This window comes from Pithys albifrons, chromosome 2, assembly GCF_047495875.1.
Source record: "Pithys albifrons albifrons isolate INPA30051 chromosome 2, PitAlb_v1, whole genome shotgun sequence".
Lineage (NCBI taxonomy): Eukaryota > Metazoa > Chordata > Aves > Passeriformes > Thamnophilidae > Pithys > Pithys albifrons.
In genome coordinates, this window is record NC_092459.1 from 102,373,311 (window position 1) to 102,392,869 (window position 19,559).

Here is a 19,559-nt window from a genome sequence, read left to right on the forward strand (position 1 = left end):
ATTTTACTGCACTGGCATGTAAGGACATACCATACAAGGCATGCTGCTTTTAATCCTCATGTGCTGAACAACAATGGCAAACTCCATTTACTTTGCTAAGAACTTCTGTAGGGAATGCAAAATGGAAGTAGTAGTATATAATGACTCTAATTGTTAAAAACTAGAACTTCTTTATTTCTTATTCCAGTTTTGCTATTTACAGTCTTTGGGTCAATCAGAGGAATAATGACAATATGTGTTTTGCTTATTCCCCCTTTTAGACTTCCTAAAAATGTGCAGTGCTGTTGTTGACAATATGGATCAGTGACATGTCCTCCAACAGTGAAACTTCTGTGAAGATACAAACATATTTACCAATCTGGCCACCATATCATATTTAGGGCTTGCCAACTCCACTACTGTGATAAGCAAAAGAATAGTACACACCATCAAAGCCTCAAGACTAAGGAAAAAGATCAGCTTCCATTATAGGCACCTACTATCTACTCCTACTTAAAGGGAACAAAGACAAAAGGAAGTAAGAAAATGATGATTTAGCACCTCTAGCATTACCCACTACTGAGGAAGAGCTATGAAGACACTGTGCTCAAATCAAGTAGAAAAAAATGATACCATGGAAACTGAACAAAAATAATAATTTGCTGTTACATCTCTATCTTCAACCAGGAAGCCCTTAACCTGGAAATCACCAGATGCTCAGCATATACTGGTGAAATCTCATCAAATTTTTGCCTTATTATTCTTTTCCTTACACATCTGTTTCCAGTCATGTTCAGAAATGAAATCCTGCACTGAGTGAGTATCTGGCAGGATCAGATACCCCTATTATGACATTTTCAGTTTCTGCTCGAGGAGTGCTGATGGCGTATACCCGCTTAAATGTTTGGCAAATCTGAGGATAAAGAAGCAAATAGGAGATAATTAGCAGAGCCTCAGCAATCGCTTTAAACGAGGATGGCTGAATGCTGGAGCAGTTCAAAGGCATCTCTGAAACAAAGACCTGCACACTGGAGGGATCAGAGAAGGGCCTCCCCCTGGGAAACACAGGGTGCAGATACTCCATATTCACGGAATTTTTAGGGTTAGAAGGGGCCTCTGTAGACCATTCAGTCCAACCTCCCTGCCAAGGCAGGGTCACCTGGACCAGGTGACACAGGAATGCATCCAGGTGCGTTTGGAATGTCTCCAAAGACTCCCCGGCCTCCCTGGGCAGCTGTTCCAGTGCTCTACCACCCTCAACATAAAGAAGTTCTGACTCGTGTTGAGGAGAAACTTCCTGCATTTTTGTTTATGGCCATTGCTCCTCATCCTGTCGCTGTGCACCACTGAAAAGAGTCTGGCACCATCCCCTTGGCCCCGGTCTTCGAGGTATCTGTGTATGTTGTTGAGATCCCCGAGAGTGCGGAATTGAGTTCCTGTAGCTTGAGAGCACAGTGCGGGCACTGCAGTGCCACGGCCCGCCCGTGCTGCCCTCGCTGGGACACCAGGAGTCTCCTCCGGGCACAGAAGCAGCGCCGAGCGGTGCCGAGCAGCAAAGCGCCGGCACTGACACCCACTGCGAGCCGGCAGCGGCGCCTCCACCGTCCTTTGTTCCGGGTCTTCCCCCCCCGGCCTCGCAGGTCCCGTTTCCGCGGTGCCCAGCCCGGGGCTCCCCCTGGCGACAGCGCGGCCCTGGCCGGGGAGCCGCGGGACCGGCCCGGGAACGGTGCCCAGGCAGGGATGTGGCCGCGGCACAGGAGCACCGCCCGCGCTCCCGGCGTCGCGACCATCGCGACATAACCCCCGGCAGTTGCCACGGCAACAGGGGCGCGCACCTCCCGCCGGCATCACGTGACCAGCCCCGCGCGGCCCCGCCCTCCTCCGTGCCGCCATCTTGGAAGTTGCGTCGAGATGGCGGCGCCAGCGGGAAAAAGCCCCGCCCTCTCGACGCGATGACGTCATCGCGTTCCCGCCACCCGAACCCGGAAGTGCGTCTGCCCATTCGCGGCGTGCGGGGCCGGCGGGAGCGGCGAGTGCGGCCCAGCCCGGCCCAGCCCACCCCGGCGGAGATGGCGGCGGCCGCGGCGGAGCTGCAGGGCAAGTACCAGAAGCTGGCCCAGGAGTACTCCAAGGTACGAGGCACTGCAGCCCGGCCCGGCGCTCCGCTGGCGGAGCCGCTGCCGCGGGGCCCGCAACGCTCGGGGCTGGTTCCTGTGGGGGCCCGGAGGTGCCTCCCGGGGATGAGGCGGGGGCGGGCCCGGACAGGGCAAGTGCGGGTTTGGCTTTTCAGGTGCCGAGAGAACACGGAGAGGAGTGGAGAGGCGCGGCCTCAGCTGCAAAACATCCCGGAATAGAAATAGCGGGCTCAGCTGTACCAGGGTAGTGACACTGCCGGTGTTTTCCCTTGTTCGCTTCCTGGTCTGGCGCGAGACGTGGTTATCTTTGTGTGCGAACACTTGCTGAGGTCTTGGTCTTGTATCTCACATGTGTGAGTTTGCTATGACGGGTGTGGGAGTTCAGCCGTGTGTGCAGGGTCTTGGAAGTGAAGGCTCTGGATCCCACACTTCCCTCCTGTCTGTTTTCTTCTACCCTAGGTGACTGCATCCTGTTTCTGGTGCTGCTTATCACACTGTTTACCCAGACTTATATCCCATAGTGAACAATGTCTTTCTTTTACAAGGTGCCCGAGATGCTTTCTAAAGTAGCAGAGCCTTGCTTAACACAGAGCTCTTCTTTCTTCATCACTGAAAGGAAGAGGTGACAGTTGGTTTTGAATGGCACAGTCCTTCAGCAGCCTTGGGGAGGAAAGCCTTTCCTTGGGGAAGAAAGCATCATTGTGTGGTCCAGCATCAGTGATTGGCACAAGGCAGTTGACTGTATGTGACACCCTTCCCTGGCTTACAGAACTATGTGTCTTTATTCTTCTTGAAAATGCTGTTTAAAACCCCTGTATTCAGTCTAAATTGTTCACAGATACTTACTTTTCTAATGTTACCACAGAATCATTTAAAGAAAACTGAATTCACTGTGAGGCTTTGTAGGTCACAGTTCCTGTGTCTTGTTGCTTTATACCGTGGCTGTACTATACCTTGGAAATGAATTGTGGCTGAGGATAAGGAAAATGAGGGATTTTGCTGCTTGTTTTCTGAATGAAACTTTGAAATGTGGACTTCTGACTGTATAAAAGTTCCAGCTGCTGGATCCTCTTTCCTGTAGTACCCTCGTTTCTGAGAGCTTTCTTGGAACTTCATCATGCACTTCTCATCCCGGGATGTTTCTTTGGTTCTTTGCACGAACTGCTTTTTTCATCTCATCCCATTTCTTGTGCAGCACAGGTCATTGTGGGAGTCCCTTTGCAGACACTTCATGTCTTTGTGCATGTGGTCACTTGTTCAGTGGGCTGCTTGTTGTGTGCAGGTGGAAACAGGGAGTAGCCCTGGGAAGCAGTTTGCCTCTTTGCTTGAAAAGACCTTGACAAGACTCAAGGAGTGCCAGGGAAAGTACCTGCCAATGCATTGCTTTCCCCCTTGGTTCACAGAGCAGTCCAGAAGATGGATGAGGGGAGGAAGAGACTCTGAAAACACACAAGTTGCAGCAATCATGAAGGAGCAGTTAAAAGGCTTTCAGCTTGTGGCAGCCTCTTCAGCTTGGGTGTCTTGGTGCAACACAGCTGAGCTGCTTCAATCACTGCACCTGATGTGTTTCTGCATTAGCAACTGTGGCAGAAAAACAGGTGTGGAAAACTACTGCACTGCTTTTTCTTGCTAGGGAAACCCTGTGCTTGGAAGTCTTTCCGTGGTGCTCTTGGAAGTTTCTTCTCTTGCCTTTGGATGCCTGAGCAGCACAGTGGGAATCCTGGAGGGGAAAGGCCTGTACTTGGCAATGCCAGCTGCCTTCTGACCTTTCAAATACAGTCAGTCACCACTGACACCGCTAGCGATTGCTGTGTTACATTGATTCTTACCTATTACGCATCTGACGGGTATTCCCAAACACTATACAAACCCTTTTAATTTATATCTGCAACAGCTGGACTCAGACATGTCAAATGAATGCACACTGCCATTGAAGAAACCAAGATTCAAGCAATTATCAAGGAATGGGAAGATGGAGCTGTGGGTATCTTCATTGCTGCAGGGTAGAGGTACTCTGTGAAGTCACTGGGAAATAGATTTCTTGAGTATCACTTTTCACTGCAGTGTTTTTAGCTCAGATTTGTGAACTATATAAGTAAGTCATAGAGGGCTTTTCCTTCTATGCTTTCCATGCCTTTTCATGTCAAGCTGTTCTCTCTGGATCATCTCCTTCCACAGGTAGTAAGTATTTTTGCATCAGAGTATTGTTCAGGTTCTCTTGAGTAGATACAGATGTTGAGTTTTGAGCCCTGCTTATGTTCCAGAACCAGTTATGAACAGTTTTGGGGAGAAGAGGGAAGTGACAGGAATAGCACTGAATATGACCAAGAACTTGAGTAGTCAAGGAAGAAGTTGCAACTTTTCCATATTTATTCACTGTTCTTCAAGCCTTAACTATATTTAAGTAACTAATCTTCAAAAGTATTTATTGAGTAAGAATTAGGTTCTATTTGAGCAAAATATTCAGGTGATAAGGTAACTTCTTGATTCTTGGCATTGGATACCTTTTTCCCAACCAGATATCACTACTATCTACTTGTAAAAAATACTTGAAAAAGCATTTGTATCTAGTGCTTTCCTGAGAGAATATGATGCTTTATGCACATTCTGATAAATGGCTTTTATTTACTCTGTTGTCTTATTTTTCAGCTTCGAGCTCAGAACCAAGTTCTGAAAAAAGGAGTCGTAGATGAGCAAGCAAACTCTGCTTCACTGAAGGTAATCTCTGAAAACTGCTCATGTCAGATGTATGAAGCTGTGACAAAATAGGTAAACGGGATACTTTTTACTCAAAAGTATTTTGATTAAGGGAATAAAGAAGGCAGTTGATTTACTAGAAGAACTTTTGTTTAGCAACTAGTCTTAATTGTTCTCCGTAATTGATGACTTTGTGAAAGTGGAATGTTGCTTCTTGATGATGGATACAGAATGAGGTAGCTACTTGAGTATGATCTGTGGGCAGCTCAAGGAAGTGATATCATTTAGTTTAAAAATGATACTTTTTGCCTCTTTTTCTAGTTTGTTCACTTTCTTAATGTGTTACTGCTTATTAAAAGCATGCATAAAAATAAGTGTAAAAGTCTTAATTTTTTTTGTCATTTAGGAGCAACTGAAAATGAAGGATCAGTCATTGAGAAAACTACAACAAGAAATGGACAGCTTGACCTTTAGAAATCAGCAGCTTGCCAAACGGGTGGAGTTACTTCAAGATGAACTTGCATTAAGTGAAGCTAGGGGCAAAAAAAGCAAGGTATGTGCTAAAGGCAAAAAAAACTTGCTTAGCAAATGTCTGCTCCTCACCTGTCAATGCCTTATCCTTTAGTGAAAATACCCATAAAGCAGGTATTGATACATAGAATACATGCTGAGTAGTTGTCTGTTCTTCTAGTCTGTCACCTGACTGATACTGAATTGCCATATCCCTTTTTAGATATTTAGATATGGGAAGTGTATTGGAGCTCTGTGATTAGTGAGCTGCTATGAAGAAAACTGATCACTCCTCATTTCCTATTCCCACCTCCTTCCTTTGTAGTTTTGATGTTCATGGTTAACTTTTGTCTGTGATTGTAGCTTGTGAATCTTGTCAAATGCTCTGTAATCTAAATTTTTAGCTAGTATTCCTTGTATTATTTCAAAATGACAGAACAATTTCAGTACTGTGCTCTTTCTCTGCCAAAATGTTTGCTGATTAAACCTGGTAATACCATATCCTAAGATCAGCTGTGCCTTCTGTAGGTAACATCACAATTCCAGGGATGGTGTGCTTGGACTTCTCTAATTCTCAAGCATCTCTTGCTACCTTCCTTATGAGGAAACCCCTCTTAGTTACTGTCGTCTTTTCATTTTGGTTAGCTCTTAATATGCTGTAGCTATCAAGCCTGACATTAAAGAAATTGTTCAACTTAGTAGTAATACAGTCATCTTCCTTACTTCTTCCCTAAACTCCTGTCAGTATTTCTGCTCTCCAATCCCTTGACAGGCCTAGTACTTCTGACTACATTATTCATGCACTATAGTAGATTGTTCTTCAAAATGCAGTTTGACCCTTCAGTTCTTTTGTTTTGTATTATATAAATCAGTGTTTCACTGGATGCGTTTCCAAATTTTGAAAGACGTCAGCTTGTCTTCAGTAGCTTTGCAAACCATTGCCATGGAGTTTCCTTCCTGTTCAACTGTCAGAATTCACAGCTTTATTTCCCCTTTTTTAAGAAGTGTACTGCCTTTTAAATATGTTCTCTTTAATTTTACCTGTAGGGTCTCACTGAGTATGTACATACTAAATTCCATGTCACCCTTACTTCAGTGACTTGTCATTAGGAGACCATGTAAATCACATCTGAAATTAATTAGATTGAGATTCAGATCGATGATCTGTGTCAGACTACACTGCTTGTAGAACGAGAATGTGTGTCCATATCTCAGGTGTAGTTCACAGGCTGGCATCAGATGCAGATGTGGCTCAGCTGCCCCATCTGTCCTAAGCACTTGAAGTTTGGTGTTAAGTTTAAATGCAAAGAGTCTCCCTTTTTTTTATTGTGATGATACTACCTTTCTTCATCAGTCTAGTAGAGCAGAACGGCTGTATGGGATTCACTGGTGGTCTCTGAGTGTTTTGGATTAAATGGATGAAAAATGAAGAAACAGTTGGAAGAGAGATGTCTGTATTCTCAGGATATTTGGTAGGCAGGGAACACCCTGTGCTTTCCAGTGCCACCTTGTGCTACAGCCCGCTGAGAGCAAGTCTGGCTCATACCTGAGGGCAGATGTGCTTTACACACAGCTGCCAAACCAAACAAGCCTGTGGGTTGTGTATTACTGACTGACTGCATGTCATGTCTTACATGTGCAGGATTCAAATGAGTTCAGATGGGCAGCTGCCCATGGAAGTGGTTGTGTGAATGTGACACCTGAGTAGAGGCTTTCAGCAGTCAAGTGTTCTACCACTGAACAGGAACAAGGGTGTGAAGGAAAAGTGCTGCTTTTAGGCTCATGCTGTGTCCCATATGCCTACCATTTGATACCTCAGTCAATGTGCTCATGTGCCTCTTTTGGGAATTAGCGACAGGAAGTGTTTTCACAGTCCTGGGGTGGGGCTTCAGAATGCCCCCAGAGACCTGGAGATAATGAGTGCATTTTCTTTCTCCCAGAAAAGTACAGAATCCTCATCTCAGTTGAGTCAAGAACAGAAAAGTGTCTTCAATGAAGATCTTCAGAAGAAAATCGAGGAGAATGAACGACTGCATATACTTGTGAGTTAAACTTTTTTAGGTTTCATGTTTGGTTCAGAAAAGCAGTCACACAAACAAGGATAGGGCAAATAAAATGCTGTCTGAAAACTAGTGTGTTTAGAGGCTTGGTTGTATGCAAAACTGTAGATTAGATCAGCTTGTTTATAAAGATATTCACTGGGCAAATAAGAAAGTCTTTTGACTTCAGATTCTTAAGAATGGAATCATTCATATAATGCATATTTTCTGTTTTAATTTTTTAACTTTTGGTGACAGCTACTGTACTGAAAACAGCCTGGAAAGCATGGAAACTTATTATTAATTCATGAACTGTTCAGAATTATTTAAAGTTGAAAATATTTTCTGCAAGTTGCTGTAATTGTCAGGAATTACTTTACAAAAATAGAATGCATTTCACTTTAGAAAACTTGAAAAAGTCCTTATGGCTCAAGTTCAGTTTTTCAGGTGTCTGCTATTAGTCAGCAATATATTTAATGAATACTTGGTTTCTGAATCTTTTCTGTGTAAATACAAGTTCGCTTTTTCTGAGAACTAGCAATTATTATTAACCTGAACTGGCTAATGCAATCGGTGTAACTCACAGGACTGTGTTCAGTAGTAAAATGAAGCTTTAAGAGCTTTGCTTTTCTTCCGTTAGTTCTTTGAAGCAGATGAGCAGCACAAACGTTTAGAAGCGGAGCTGAGAACTAGACTTGAGGTTTTGGAGACTGATGCTGCCCAGCACCAAGCTGTGGTGGACAGTTTAACGAAGAAATACACGGATGCCATAGAAAAGCTGCAGAGTGATAAAGCCAAATTAGAAGTAAGGAGTTTCCTCTTACTTGCAAGTACTTTTGAAAAGTTTTGAAATGCAATGTCTTGCTGTGTCAGTATTTACATTGTGGGATTATCTTCTTGCATAAAGATCAAGTCTCAGACACTAGAAAGAGAAGCTAAGGACTGTAGGCTTCGAACTGAAGAATGGTAAGTGTTTTTGTTTAATATAATGAAAATTTGATTGAAAGAAATAACTGCTGTAATACATTAACTGGATTATTTTTAAAGAATAATACCTTTAAAAAAAGGGGAGAAAAAAAGACCTTGATAAAACTCAAATTATAGTATGAACTCAAGTCTGACCTGTGCAGGTCAACCCCCTTTTTCTTTTGCAGTGTATAGAACTGCTGAATTCCACAAATTTTGCCTTTGGGTAGTGGTTTTGTCTCCAAGCCCTTTTAAGTAGCAGTGTTTTTGATGAAAGTTTGAAGACTTTTTTGTAATAGAAAAGTATAGAAAGTAAAGAACTTGTATGAAACAAAGTTATCTGAGTTTGTAAAAACTGCTTCTAAAAACCAAGCTTGGGTAACGTACACTAAGACAACTAACTGAAAAGAGTTTAAAAAATCCCCCTCCACTGCAAAAGCTTCTTGAACAATTGTTTTTACTTCAGGTATAACATGCTCAGCTGCAATATTTGAAAGTTTTTGTTGAAAAATTGCATTGTTAGTTTTGGAATGCTTTTGTTGACTTGAAGACAAGTTGTAGAAAGTGAGAAGTGGGCCAAATCAAGTTAGGGTGCATTTCTCTGAAGTTAATTTTTAAGTTGCATTTTATATGTGCAGTATAGTTCTTTAATGAATAAGATGCATAGCGAATTTTCAGATGCAGCGTTCCTTCTTTTGTGTGGTAACCTCGAAGGATGTATTTTAATTATTTTGATAGATGCAAAGATACTTGAATCCAATAAGTCTCCTCTAAAACAGGTCAGGGTTTCACTAAAAATGACTTGTGAAAGAGGATGAAAGCTGTGTTTGGCTGCTGTTTAGAAAACTGTAGTCTTAATCTGCTTCTATTCAGTTCAGACCTCGTCTATCAGGTTCTATGATGACTGGGTCATTAATGTCATTGTAAATATTGCCCCTGCTGTTAAAGAAGGAAGGCTTTTAAAAATAATCAAGCTCCACACTTCTTTATTTTAAACACCAAAATCAGAGAATATATCTCTAAGAATACTGCTCTTCATTTTCACCACTTTTTCAGGGGAAGGGATCCATTTGCCTCTGATACCCACACTTTTTTCAGAAAAGCCAGGGGATATGAGACTTGACAGGGTACATGCCTTTAAAATTTAAGGGCAGAATGTAAACCAGAACATATCAAACTACTTGTTTATCATTCCTTTATAGTACGAAGAGGAAATATCTGTACATTTGCATTTGTCTTTATTTTCTATCATGCCCAGTGCTACTGCAGTGCATGCTGTACCCTTTGTACACAGTTTTGGTGCTGCTTTCCAAGAAAAATGTTTGTTAATGTGCTTGAGCTACTTATTGGCCAGTTTCTTCATATCTTGCTTATCTATTTTGGATTATTTTTCCTTGATAGTCCTGATAAGTTTCCGTGTATCAAGTGTTTTAAAAAAGGAAAAATCTGTCACTCTGACACCTTCCCCCACTCCGCTATATGTGCAGAAGTTCTAGGTGTCAAAAGGGAAGCAAAACATTGAAGAGTTTGAGGCCCTAAGTTGGGTAAGGTGTGGAATTTGGTCTGAATATGCAGTGACCTTTGTTGATGTATGTATATAATGCTGGGATATGTTACTGTTTCTCTCAGGAATCTATTCTAATTATATTAGTAATCTTAATTGCTTAGGTTCACATCTATATACACAACCAAATGTAAGTGAAGTGGATCTAGAGAATGCATCAGAAACATAATTGCCAAGTCTTGTCAGAACAGTCTATATCATCGCAGTGTTTAAATATGGGATTTTAAAGAGCTTGTTATGTATTTCAAATAGTGATGTGACATAGTTAAGTGAATTATTGGCAACTTGTCATCTGCATATTGGAATACCACATCAGATACCTAGTAACTAATTTGAAGGCCTTTTTACATTCCCACTTGAATTCTAGTAGAAAAGAATGCCTTCATATAGTTTATATAATAGTTGCAGAATAGGAAAAAAATTTTAACTCTGAAATAAATTGAGTTTCTCAAGAATGAAACTTGATTTACAAGGTTGTTGCATCTTTCACTGCATTTATTAGGGATTAGAATACAATGTCATTTATTAAATAGGACATAAAGGAGAACAAATGATTCCTATTCTATTGTTTCTATCTAACTTCTAGAAGGAGAAAGATACCTATAGACTCAAGGAATGCTTATGGTGAGATATGGTGTTGGTGAACAGATTAAATTTTAAAGGTTTACAATGTGTGTGTGTGTGTGTGGTTTTTCGTTTGTCTCTTTGTTATTTAGCCAGCAACAGCTAAAGAATCTTCAAGCAGCTTTGGGCAGTAGACTGGAAGAATCACTGTGCATAATTAATGAAAAAGTACCTTTTAATGACACAAGTACGTATTGCCTTGGTCTGGGTTTCTTGTTTGATTTTTTGGGTATCCCTCTGGAGGAAGTACGCCTTATGAATTAAAATGTGTTAGCTGTAAGAAATGTTGGACATCTGAACAGACACTTGGAGGTAACTGTAGTAAGTATTCACAATACTTGTCATAGTCTTGCTCGGTAATCCTAAAATATTTAACTTTTATATATATATATATAATGAGAATTAAAACCTTTATAGCGTTTTGAGTAATTTTTCACTTGTCTTGCTTGGTATTGACAGAATATTGTCAACTTAAAGGTTTCTCTGTAAAAATTAGTTACCTTAAAGAATATTGGTTTTGGCAGGGTATATTCATGAGCTAGAGTAGGTTAAGGTGGGAATAAACCAGTGACTGCAGACATGTTGACTTAGAAGCATTGCATCAGTAATGGCCTGTACTTAGGGAGGATTTTATCAGTGTGTCTCATGTCTGATCAGAGGACACTCAGACTAGTTCTTATCTGTAGTTTGTCTCAGACTTGTTTGTCTTTTCAAGATAAAAAAACCCTTTAAAATTGGGGACTTTTACCTGAAGCAATGGATCTTTTTGTGCTTCCTTTCCAACTGCTACTAGAAAGACTGAAGTGCAGAGGATACCTTGAATTTAGGAGTGCTCAGTCTTGGCATTGCTTTGGCTTAGTATGTGCCGGATCAGTGCTGTGCACTGTGTGCTTTCCTAAGTAGCTGAACACAAGGCTGGGCAGGCACTGCCTGCACTCCTGCAGCAGTGAGACCAGGAGGACTTGGAATAGTGAAAAGCTGAAAGCAGTGAAGAAAGAGCAGAAAGTGAAAACGGGCTTTTGAGTTTCCGGTATATTTCATTAGTAGCTTTTGAATTTTTCATTCAATGTAAAACTTGATGATGATATTTTAACAGCCTTTAATAGCTGATCTGGCAGGTGCTGCAAGGGTGAGACTTAGAAGTTTTCCACTGGGTTGGCAATCCTCTGAGTCTTGGCTTAGGAACACCAGAACATCTTCTCTTTAGGAAATGTTGACTCCTATACAGCACATGGTGCTTAGGTGTTGGTGCCTTTAATTGATACCCTTTTCACTTCTTTCCTCTCACAAAGATAACTTTGCCTGGCCTGTTTCTATTTCTCTGTCTTCTTTAGCTCTTTTTTTTTTATTAATAGGTGGTGTCATTGTAGCAAATAATAACTTCAATGCAAATAATTTACCTGCTCACTGAGCTACCATAGCATAATGGTTTTGCTTGTGTATAAAACACTGCAAATAGTGGACACATCTTTAGTGGTAGAAGAATGAGAGGAAGTCAGGAGATGTTTGCTATGGATTCCAGATGTCTTCCTGTAGGCTCTGTAGTTGTCTTTAAGTGTAACTACCAGCTGAGTAGTTTCAGTAACAATCTTGACTGTTAATCATGATTTCCAGAGTAGAAAGATTTGGTAATTTTGTACAGAATTTTTTTCCCTCTGAATACAACTACTTCTTCCCTTGTGTTGATAGCCAAATGTGAATGACACAAAAGGAATAAAAAGCTCTAAGTTTCCTTTGAGTGCAAGTTTTAGACTGAAGTGGTTGTTCAATTTAATTGAAGATGGATCTGATCCCTTTTAAATCTGTAAGACTGTAAGCTTTTCTTTACTTACAGCTATCCCTCTGCCTCTCTAAAAATTGTGCCTGCTTGTAGTCATCAGTCTAGTTACTTCATGACTGGAGTAAAATGCTGAAATACATGGAGAGTACATTTTAGTATAAATTATCAGCACATCAAGTATATATACAGGAGCTTTTTTTAAAAAAATGTTCAGACCATTAAAAATAGATTAGTCTTACTTGGCACTCCCTGGAATGTATTTGAAATGTGAAGATAATCTTGAATTCTTTAAGTGTGATTTCTTTTAAAAGATTCGTTCTACTCTTGTCTGTGATGACTGCTGTTCTTTGGGCAAGAGGATTCTGCTCTTAGCTGTCAAATTCAGGGTATTCAGAAGATTAAATTTGGCAAGTATGAAACTGCTTTTTTCTCCACTTAGTCACAGAAACAGTTCTTAAGTGGGGATATTTAGGCCTACCTTATTGAAGTCAATTGTTTGTATCTCTTTAGTTAATACTGCTTACATGCTTCATTGCTTAAGATTACTGCAATGAAATTTTATTTTTTTTTAAAAATTACTATCCAGTGTCTTGTAAAAAACCCCACAATTTAATAAGTGTAAACTCAATTTTTGTCCTATAGGATCTAATCGATACAATGCTCTGAATGTACCGTTGCACAACAGAAGATACCAGGTAAGCACTTTTTGTGGTTTCACATGCAACTTTCTACACAGATACTGAGATAAAACCAGTCATTTGGTGACCTGAAGCAGCAGAAGGTAGCCTGCCTTGCTGCTGTAATGATGTTCTAGGGGCATTTCTATCCACAGAGCCTCTGCCCTTTTGCAAAGGTAGTGTATATTGTTCTTATGTCAAGGAGTCAAGTTGTCTGCTTACCTTACTAGAGCTAATCCATTGACTTCTGTCTGATGATCACTGTAGGTATTAACTCAGATATTCCTCTCTAAAAAGAATAACAAAAGGGTTTAATTCTTGTGTCTTACTAAGGTTATATGAAATATTTTACTGTGTCAACCTGCAGTAAGCTACAACTTGAACGTTTAATTTTTAAAGTTGTTTAAAACTACATTTGTTTAGAGCCTTTTGTTAAAAAAAAATAGGTTTGTTATCAAATTCCTTTTCCCTCAAACCAAACTTCTTCAGTCATGTCACTTGAGCTCCAAAGAATGTTTGCATTTGAAAACTACACTTTGGTGTGTACTCAAGAATGTCATATTAGTTAACATTGCTTGTCACTAGTCATAATCTTTTTGAGGAATAAATCATGTCTCTCTGAAATCTCTGCAGGATTCATTTACATTTTATGGGATACGTCTTGCCAAAACACCTCTTACTTGCAGCAAAATAACCCTTATAAATTTAAATATTTTTTTTAAATAAACAGTTTCTGTGCACTACTGTGATTTCATGAGTTTCCTTGGGAATGTTACTTATTCAGTATTGAAAATGAGTATTAGTTTTCTGTGAATAGGTAAATATATTGAGGGTTTTTACAGCAGCAAATCAGATATCTGGATGCAGTCAAAATTTTCCTGTGTTGCTTTCACTGAGGGTGGGCTCTGCAGCACTGTGGTTTTTCTCTTTGGTTCTATGAGATGTCTTGAACCTTCAAGGTAATGTATTCAGATGCCACTGCAGAAGAATTTCAAATAGTTGCTTTATCGATTCTTCAGAAGTGCCTGCGAAGAGACCTTGTTCCTAATACATCTGCTGTGAGAACAGGTGCCCTGCTGTTCAGTTTTGTGATGAAAGTAGCCTTAAGTTTCAGGTCGCTGCTGCTGAGTTTCAAGAAAAATCTGAATAACCACATGGAGAGTTTCTCCTGTTACTGTTTTCTGCTAGAACTGTGTCAGGCAGCCTCATACTTCAAAGTCTACAGACTTGAAAATGTTTCAAGACAGATTTTTATGACTGGCTTTGCCAGTGGAGACAAAATGCTGGTGCATTAGCACAGGGTGCTGTGTAAAGGACAGCAGAACAGTAATAGTGTCTGTTTTCATTGTTTGAATAGCTAATTAACATGCACAAACTGAGTTTAATGACTAAATTAATTACCACCATTGCAGATCTATAATCAAGACTGACTTGTTTTAACAGTTCATTGAAGAATTAGGAATACATTTCTGAAGGATAAGTAATTCTTGGCTGAAATGTCACTCTAACCTTACTGTCTCCTCCTCACAAGAGAGTGTGGTTTTCTTCTCTCTTGACTATATTCCATTTTGGATTAATTTCTGGGGTACCTTCCTACTGTACTAAAGCCACAGAACCACTTTATTCGTAAGCAGCAGCTCAGTTCTGTCCAGGTGGGAGAATAAGAATTGAGTGTTACTGGTTAGAGAAGCATACACTTAATTCTGGGAGAAAACCTCACTGGTTGTTACTAATTAAATTTAGGTTTTCTTGCAACCAAGTGTTGAGCTGTTGTCAGAAATTTCAGAGATAGATTCTGTAACTGTATTGACCTCTGAGTGTTCTTGTGGCCTGTGATTTGAAAAATGAGGTAAAGTATCACCAGTTGTGTGAAATTAAAACATACTTTGTCATCATACAACAATGTGCCCTTCTGTGTGGCATTTGAGTTTATGAATAAATTTTAAAATTTAAGTTAATTGCTGCTATGTATTTTAGGCTGAAATACTAAAAAGAAAGAAATCACCGATAACAATTTTTTGTATCCAAACATAGTTGTGGGGGGGGTTGTTCATATTTAAATAGCTACATTTCAAATACAGTCATTTTATAACTGTCTTTACAGCTGAAGTTGCGAGACCTTGCTGGCAAGGCACTGGCTTTTGTTCAAGAACTTGTAACAGCTCTCTTGAACTTCCACACATACACTGAGCAGAAGGTACAGATCTTTCCCATTGATTCTGCAACAGACACTATATCACCGTTAAATCAGAAGGTAAAGCTTACAAATTTCAGCTACAAGTATATTACATTAGGTAGACTTTAATGACTGAGTAATCATAGTCATGCAAACTTCTGCACTTTACTGGAATGCTGTGAGTGTGTTCCTGAGAGTCTGCATGAGAAGTATTTTCAGGGGTGAATTCTCTGAATGTTGACAGAGGTGTAGCTGCAGAGAACTCCTCCTTTGTGCCTCTGCTACAAGAGCAATATGATAATCAAATAAAAGCTTTGCTTTTTATTTGCTAAATTGAGATGCATTTTTTAAAAGTTCAGCCAACTTGTTTTAAAATAATGGTACACAAATACTGCACTGCTAAACAGAGCTTGTTTTAATCAATGCACTGGGGCATGGGAGATGTTGAGACAGAATCTGGTTTTGTATTTAAAGTGTTTAACTGTGATGTTAAATAAACTGGATGGAAGGTAGTCTTATGAAGGAGAGAACCTAGACTCTGTTCCTTTATTAAAAAAATAACTTTATAAATAGATTTGGGGCTTCTTGTGTAAAGACCTTCCCTATAAATGTTCTGAAGCTTCAAGTCTGTAAAGTGTGTTGAAATTAGTACAAGAGATCTGACCCATCTCTTTCAGTACACTTCCATGGGAAGACTTTCTGAGAATCATTCAAAGCTATTAAGCTGCATATTCTGACTTTCTATGCCATGAAGAACTTTGTGCACAAGGATTTGTATGGGGTTGCATATATGTATGCTTTGGAATAAAATTGCATTAACATCAGAGTTGACTTCGAAGCGTGAGCGGATCTTTGTGCATTTAAGTTGCTGCATTAAAGTATTTTGTGATTCAGACATTAATTTCAGTTTAGTAGTTGGTAGGGCTCACACTTAAGCTACTGAGTTTGATGCGATTTGCATTGATCAAGTGGCTGCAATGCATGTAGTGTCAATGTTAACTATCACGGAACTTTCTTGTTCTTGGGAAAACCACCTTTAATATCTTTGCAGGTAACAAATCTTCTTGTGAAGGTGTTTATCCACTAAAGAAACCCCCTTGGTATTTGCCTTCTCAGTTGTTTCAACTATGTCAGTCAAGAATACACTTTTACAGAGGTTCAGCATAGATATTAGCACTCAAAATGGCATGTCCTTCCTGGGAAAACTATTGCGGCTTTGTTATCTTGCAAATTCTTTGGGGCAGGAATTGTGTCTCTGTTTATGTGGCCCAGTGTGGTGGCTGGATTCTAGAGACACTATGCAGTTTAGGAGAAGAAAATAAGGTTTTTTAGATATGACATCTCATGGACTTTTTCCCCCCCTAACACTCTAGTTAACGTTTCTTTGTTGCTTTTCAGCACAGCTGAAATATACAACTTAAACAGAGCTGTAATTTGACTCTTCTGGTAATTGACTCTGATTCAGTAGTTCAGGATTTGTTTTCATAATTATGTCGTCTGCTCTACTGTGTATTCAGGACCTAATTCCCTCTGCATGCTACTTCTCAGGGCTTTTGTTGGGACTTTCCAGCAGTGAAGCATCTTTTGTCACTCACTGGAGCTATAGTTGCTCCTATATTTTTTACTAATTTGCCAATTTGCTTGGCAAGTGTTCTCAGTGTGATTTTTAGCTCCTCCACTGAATGGATCAAAGCCTCCCTTTAATGGCAGAGAAAATGAGTGTCAGGTAGTGTCTTAGCAGATTTGCACTGATTTATTTTTCCCCAACTCCAGGTCTTGTCTGGTGCTTTCGAGCTATTTTCCCCACCAAACACTCAAAATAGATGTGGACAATTCCCTTCCAGGTTTAAGTATTCCTTTTCTCTTTAAGTATTGTATTGCTGGGTTCTGCTGGGTCTTCAGCATCATGCCAGATAACTCAAGTCCTCTCTCTTGCAGCACAAGCCAGGAGCATTCTGCATGTGTTATTTCTTCCCCCTTAGATTTAGGAATTTTCGCTAATTCCATCCAGATTTTTGCATGCATGAATGAGAGCTTGGCATCTCACTCTTTCTCTTAACACTGTGTTACTGCACTGTAATAATACAAGAAATTAAAATCTCTTGTGCCTTATTTGCCTGGGATCTTTAGCTGCTGTTGTGGTTTAAATAATCAAAGGTGAAGGTGTCTTTCTGTGGAATTAAATAAAAACCAAGATTGCTTTTCACTGCTTACATCAATCTGTGGAAGAAGCTTTTTGAGATACTGAGGTATCAAAATGGAAAGGCAATGGTGCTGTTATATTTTGGTTGTGTGTAAGAGCACACACCTTTGTTGTCAGGTATGCTTTTTTGAGGGCAATATTAGCCATAGAATTTACTTAAGCAGTTTTCAGGAAAGTCAGGCAGTTTCATGAAACTGAAGTTTCATTATTACCCGGGCCTTGTTACAGTGTTTGGAAGTAAGAATTCTCCTTTGATTAGTTAGTGCTCCATCCTTTGCATTGGATTAAGCATGCTTTGAGACATATTGAAAACTGGACTGGACACAGAGAAAGCTAAAAACACATCTCTTGCTCTCAGTTTTATCTTGGTTTAGTTCTTCAGTACTTTACACAGGGCTGAGAGGCAAAGAACAGCTGGCAGGAAGGTGGGATAGTTTATTCTGGTGGCTTAATGGTGCATGGTTCTAGCCTTAATTTGATGGAGTTGAGAAAGGAATGCAACAACGTTTAAACTTTAAAAGCAAGGGCTTGGTGTGCTGTGCATGGCACTGAAAATGGGATAGGGTGCAAAGCTCTAGATGTGGTTTTGCCTGGACTTCCACTACTTCTCCCTTTTCCTCAGGGTGTGTTTGTGTGTGCTGTAGGAGTGGTTGCTGGACCTCACTTGATATCTTATTAATGACATCTTAGGCATCGTTTAAGAAGACAGGTGGTTTGCTAAAATGGACTGTTGAGTTGTTAACTTGAAAGATTTTTTAAGAGCTATCAGCAAGCACCATCTTAAAACTTCTGTGTCCTCAGTTCTCACAGTATCTCCATGAAAACGCTTCGTACGTTCGCCCTCTGGAGGAAGGAATGCTGCACTTGTTCGAGAGCATCACGGAGGATACTGTGACAGTCTTGGTAAAGATTTCTTGCCTTTAGTATCAAAGAAGATTTTTACAGCACAAAACCACTTATGTGTTGTTTTTCCTTCCAGGAAACAACAGTGAAATTGAAGGCCTTCTCAGAACATTTAGCTTCCTACTTGTGCTTTTTAAGAAAGATTCTTCCTTATCAGTTAAAAAGGTACTTTTTACTTGATAGATCAAATTTAAAGGTGCCGTAAGTGTCAGGCATGCAGTTTTGTCAACACCTAAACCTCAAATATTAAATCAACCCTTAAAACACACTATGGCTTAAAAGGCAGAGCTGCCTTTTTTTTTCGTGATGGTTTCTGAGCCTTGAGGTTAGGCGTGTTTCTTTTAAGGCATTAGAGCTAAACCCATGTATTTTATTCATTAGTGTTTCTTAATGTTGTTCAATAGCATTGATGCTATTCAGGTATGATATACTGAAACTGTTAATGCCTTGAGCCTATCTGAGGATTATTTACCGTTCAGTAAATATAGTAAAACCTGGCCAGATGCACATCCCTTCTGCTGTGAAAATACTTGTTCCTGACTTGGTTGAAGGAATTATAGATGTAAAGAACTGCTTAACTTGGACTAAGGGAGAAGAAAAGACTTGATTTATGCCTCCTTTATACCTGTTCTCATGCTCCTTAGGAAGCAAAAGATAAAATAATTAATGTAGTGGAGGAAAAAGTCTTTAAACTGATGCGATCAATTCCTTGCCCTGAGCATAAACTGTTCCTGGCTTGTGACTGAAATGCATGAGAGTGGAGATGCACACAGTAATTTTCATGTATTGCTAAGTCACTCTGCTAGGATAACCTTTGTTAACCTTTCTAAATAAATTTCTAGTCTCTTGTTGCTTTGGACTGGGGATGTAGAGAACACTTATCTACTCCAAAACTCATGAACTTGTTTTTTAAAGATAATTGCTCGTTTTTTAAAAAATAATTCATGTATTCCTAGTTTGGAAGAAGAGTGTGAGTCTTCTCTTTGCACAGCTGCTTTAAGAGCTAGAAATATGGAGCTACACAGAGACATGAAAAGGTTGACTTCAGTCTTTGAGAAGCTACATACATATGTCAGTCTTCTGGCCTTACCAAGTAAGTGTCAGTTTTGGATTGGTTGGTTACACTATGACTAGAAGATTCTGGTTTTCTTCTTGGATCAGTGTTGAGTGGGTTTTTTTGGCTTTGTTTTGTTTTTTCTTGTCTGGTTTGGGGTTTTTTAAGCCATACACACACACACCAAATGCCACTTCTGTGACAGAGGAAAACAAGACAAATGTTGCTCATTAGGTGCAGTCTAAACTCCGG

The 19,559-nt window shown here is 40.0% G+C and overlaps 1 protein-coding gene across 1 annotated transcript in view; it reads left to right on the forward strand.

Annotated features, from left to right (window-relative positions):
* Nucleotides 1–1,916: 1,916 nt before the first annotated feature.
* PPP1R21 (protein phosphatase 1 regulatory subunit 21) overlaps nucleotides 1,917–19,559 on the forward strand; it is a 32,213-nt gene continuing 14,570 nt past the window's right edge. The window contains 14 exon segments of the mRNA XM_071580315.1: nucleotides 1,917–1,950; nucleotides 1,953–2,007; nucleotides 2,009–2,111; nucleotides 4,764–4,832; nucleotides 5,218–5,364; nucleotides 7,262–7,363; nucleotides 8,001–8,165; nucleotides 8,268–8,326; nucleotides 10,607–10,701; nucleotides 12,937–12,989; nucleotides 15,076–15,225; nucleotides 18,152–18,253; nucleotides 18,330–18,418; nucleotides 19,210–19,346. Of these exon segments, the coding sequence (XP_071436416.1) occupies nucleotides 1,932–1,950; nucleotides 1,953–2,007; nucleotides 2,009–2,111; nucleotides 4,764–4,832; nucleotides 5,218–5,364; nucleotides 7,262–7,363; nucleotides 8,001–8,165; nucleotides 8,268–8,326; nucleotides 10,607–10,701; nucleotides 12,937–12,989; nucleotides 15,076–15,225; nucleotides 18,152–18,253; nucleotides 18,330–18,418; nucleotides 19,210–19,346 (1,345 nt within the window). The 5' untranslated portion in view covers nucleotides 1,917–1,931.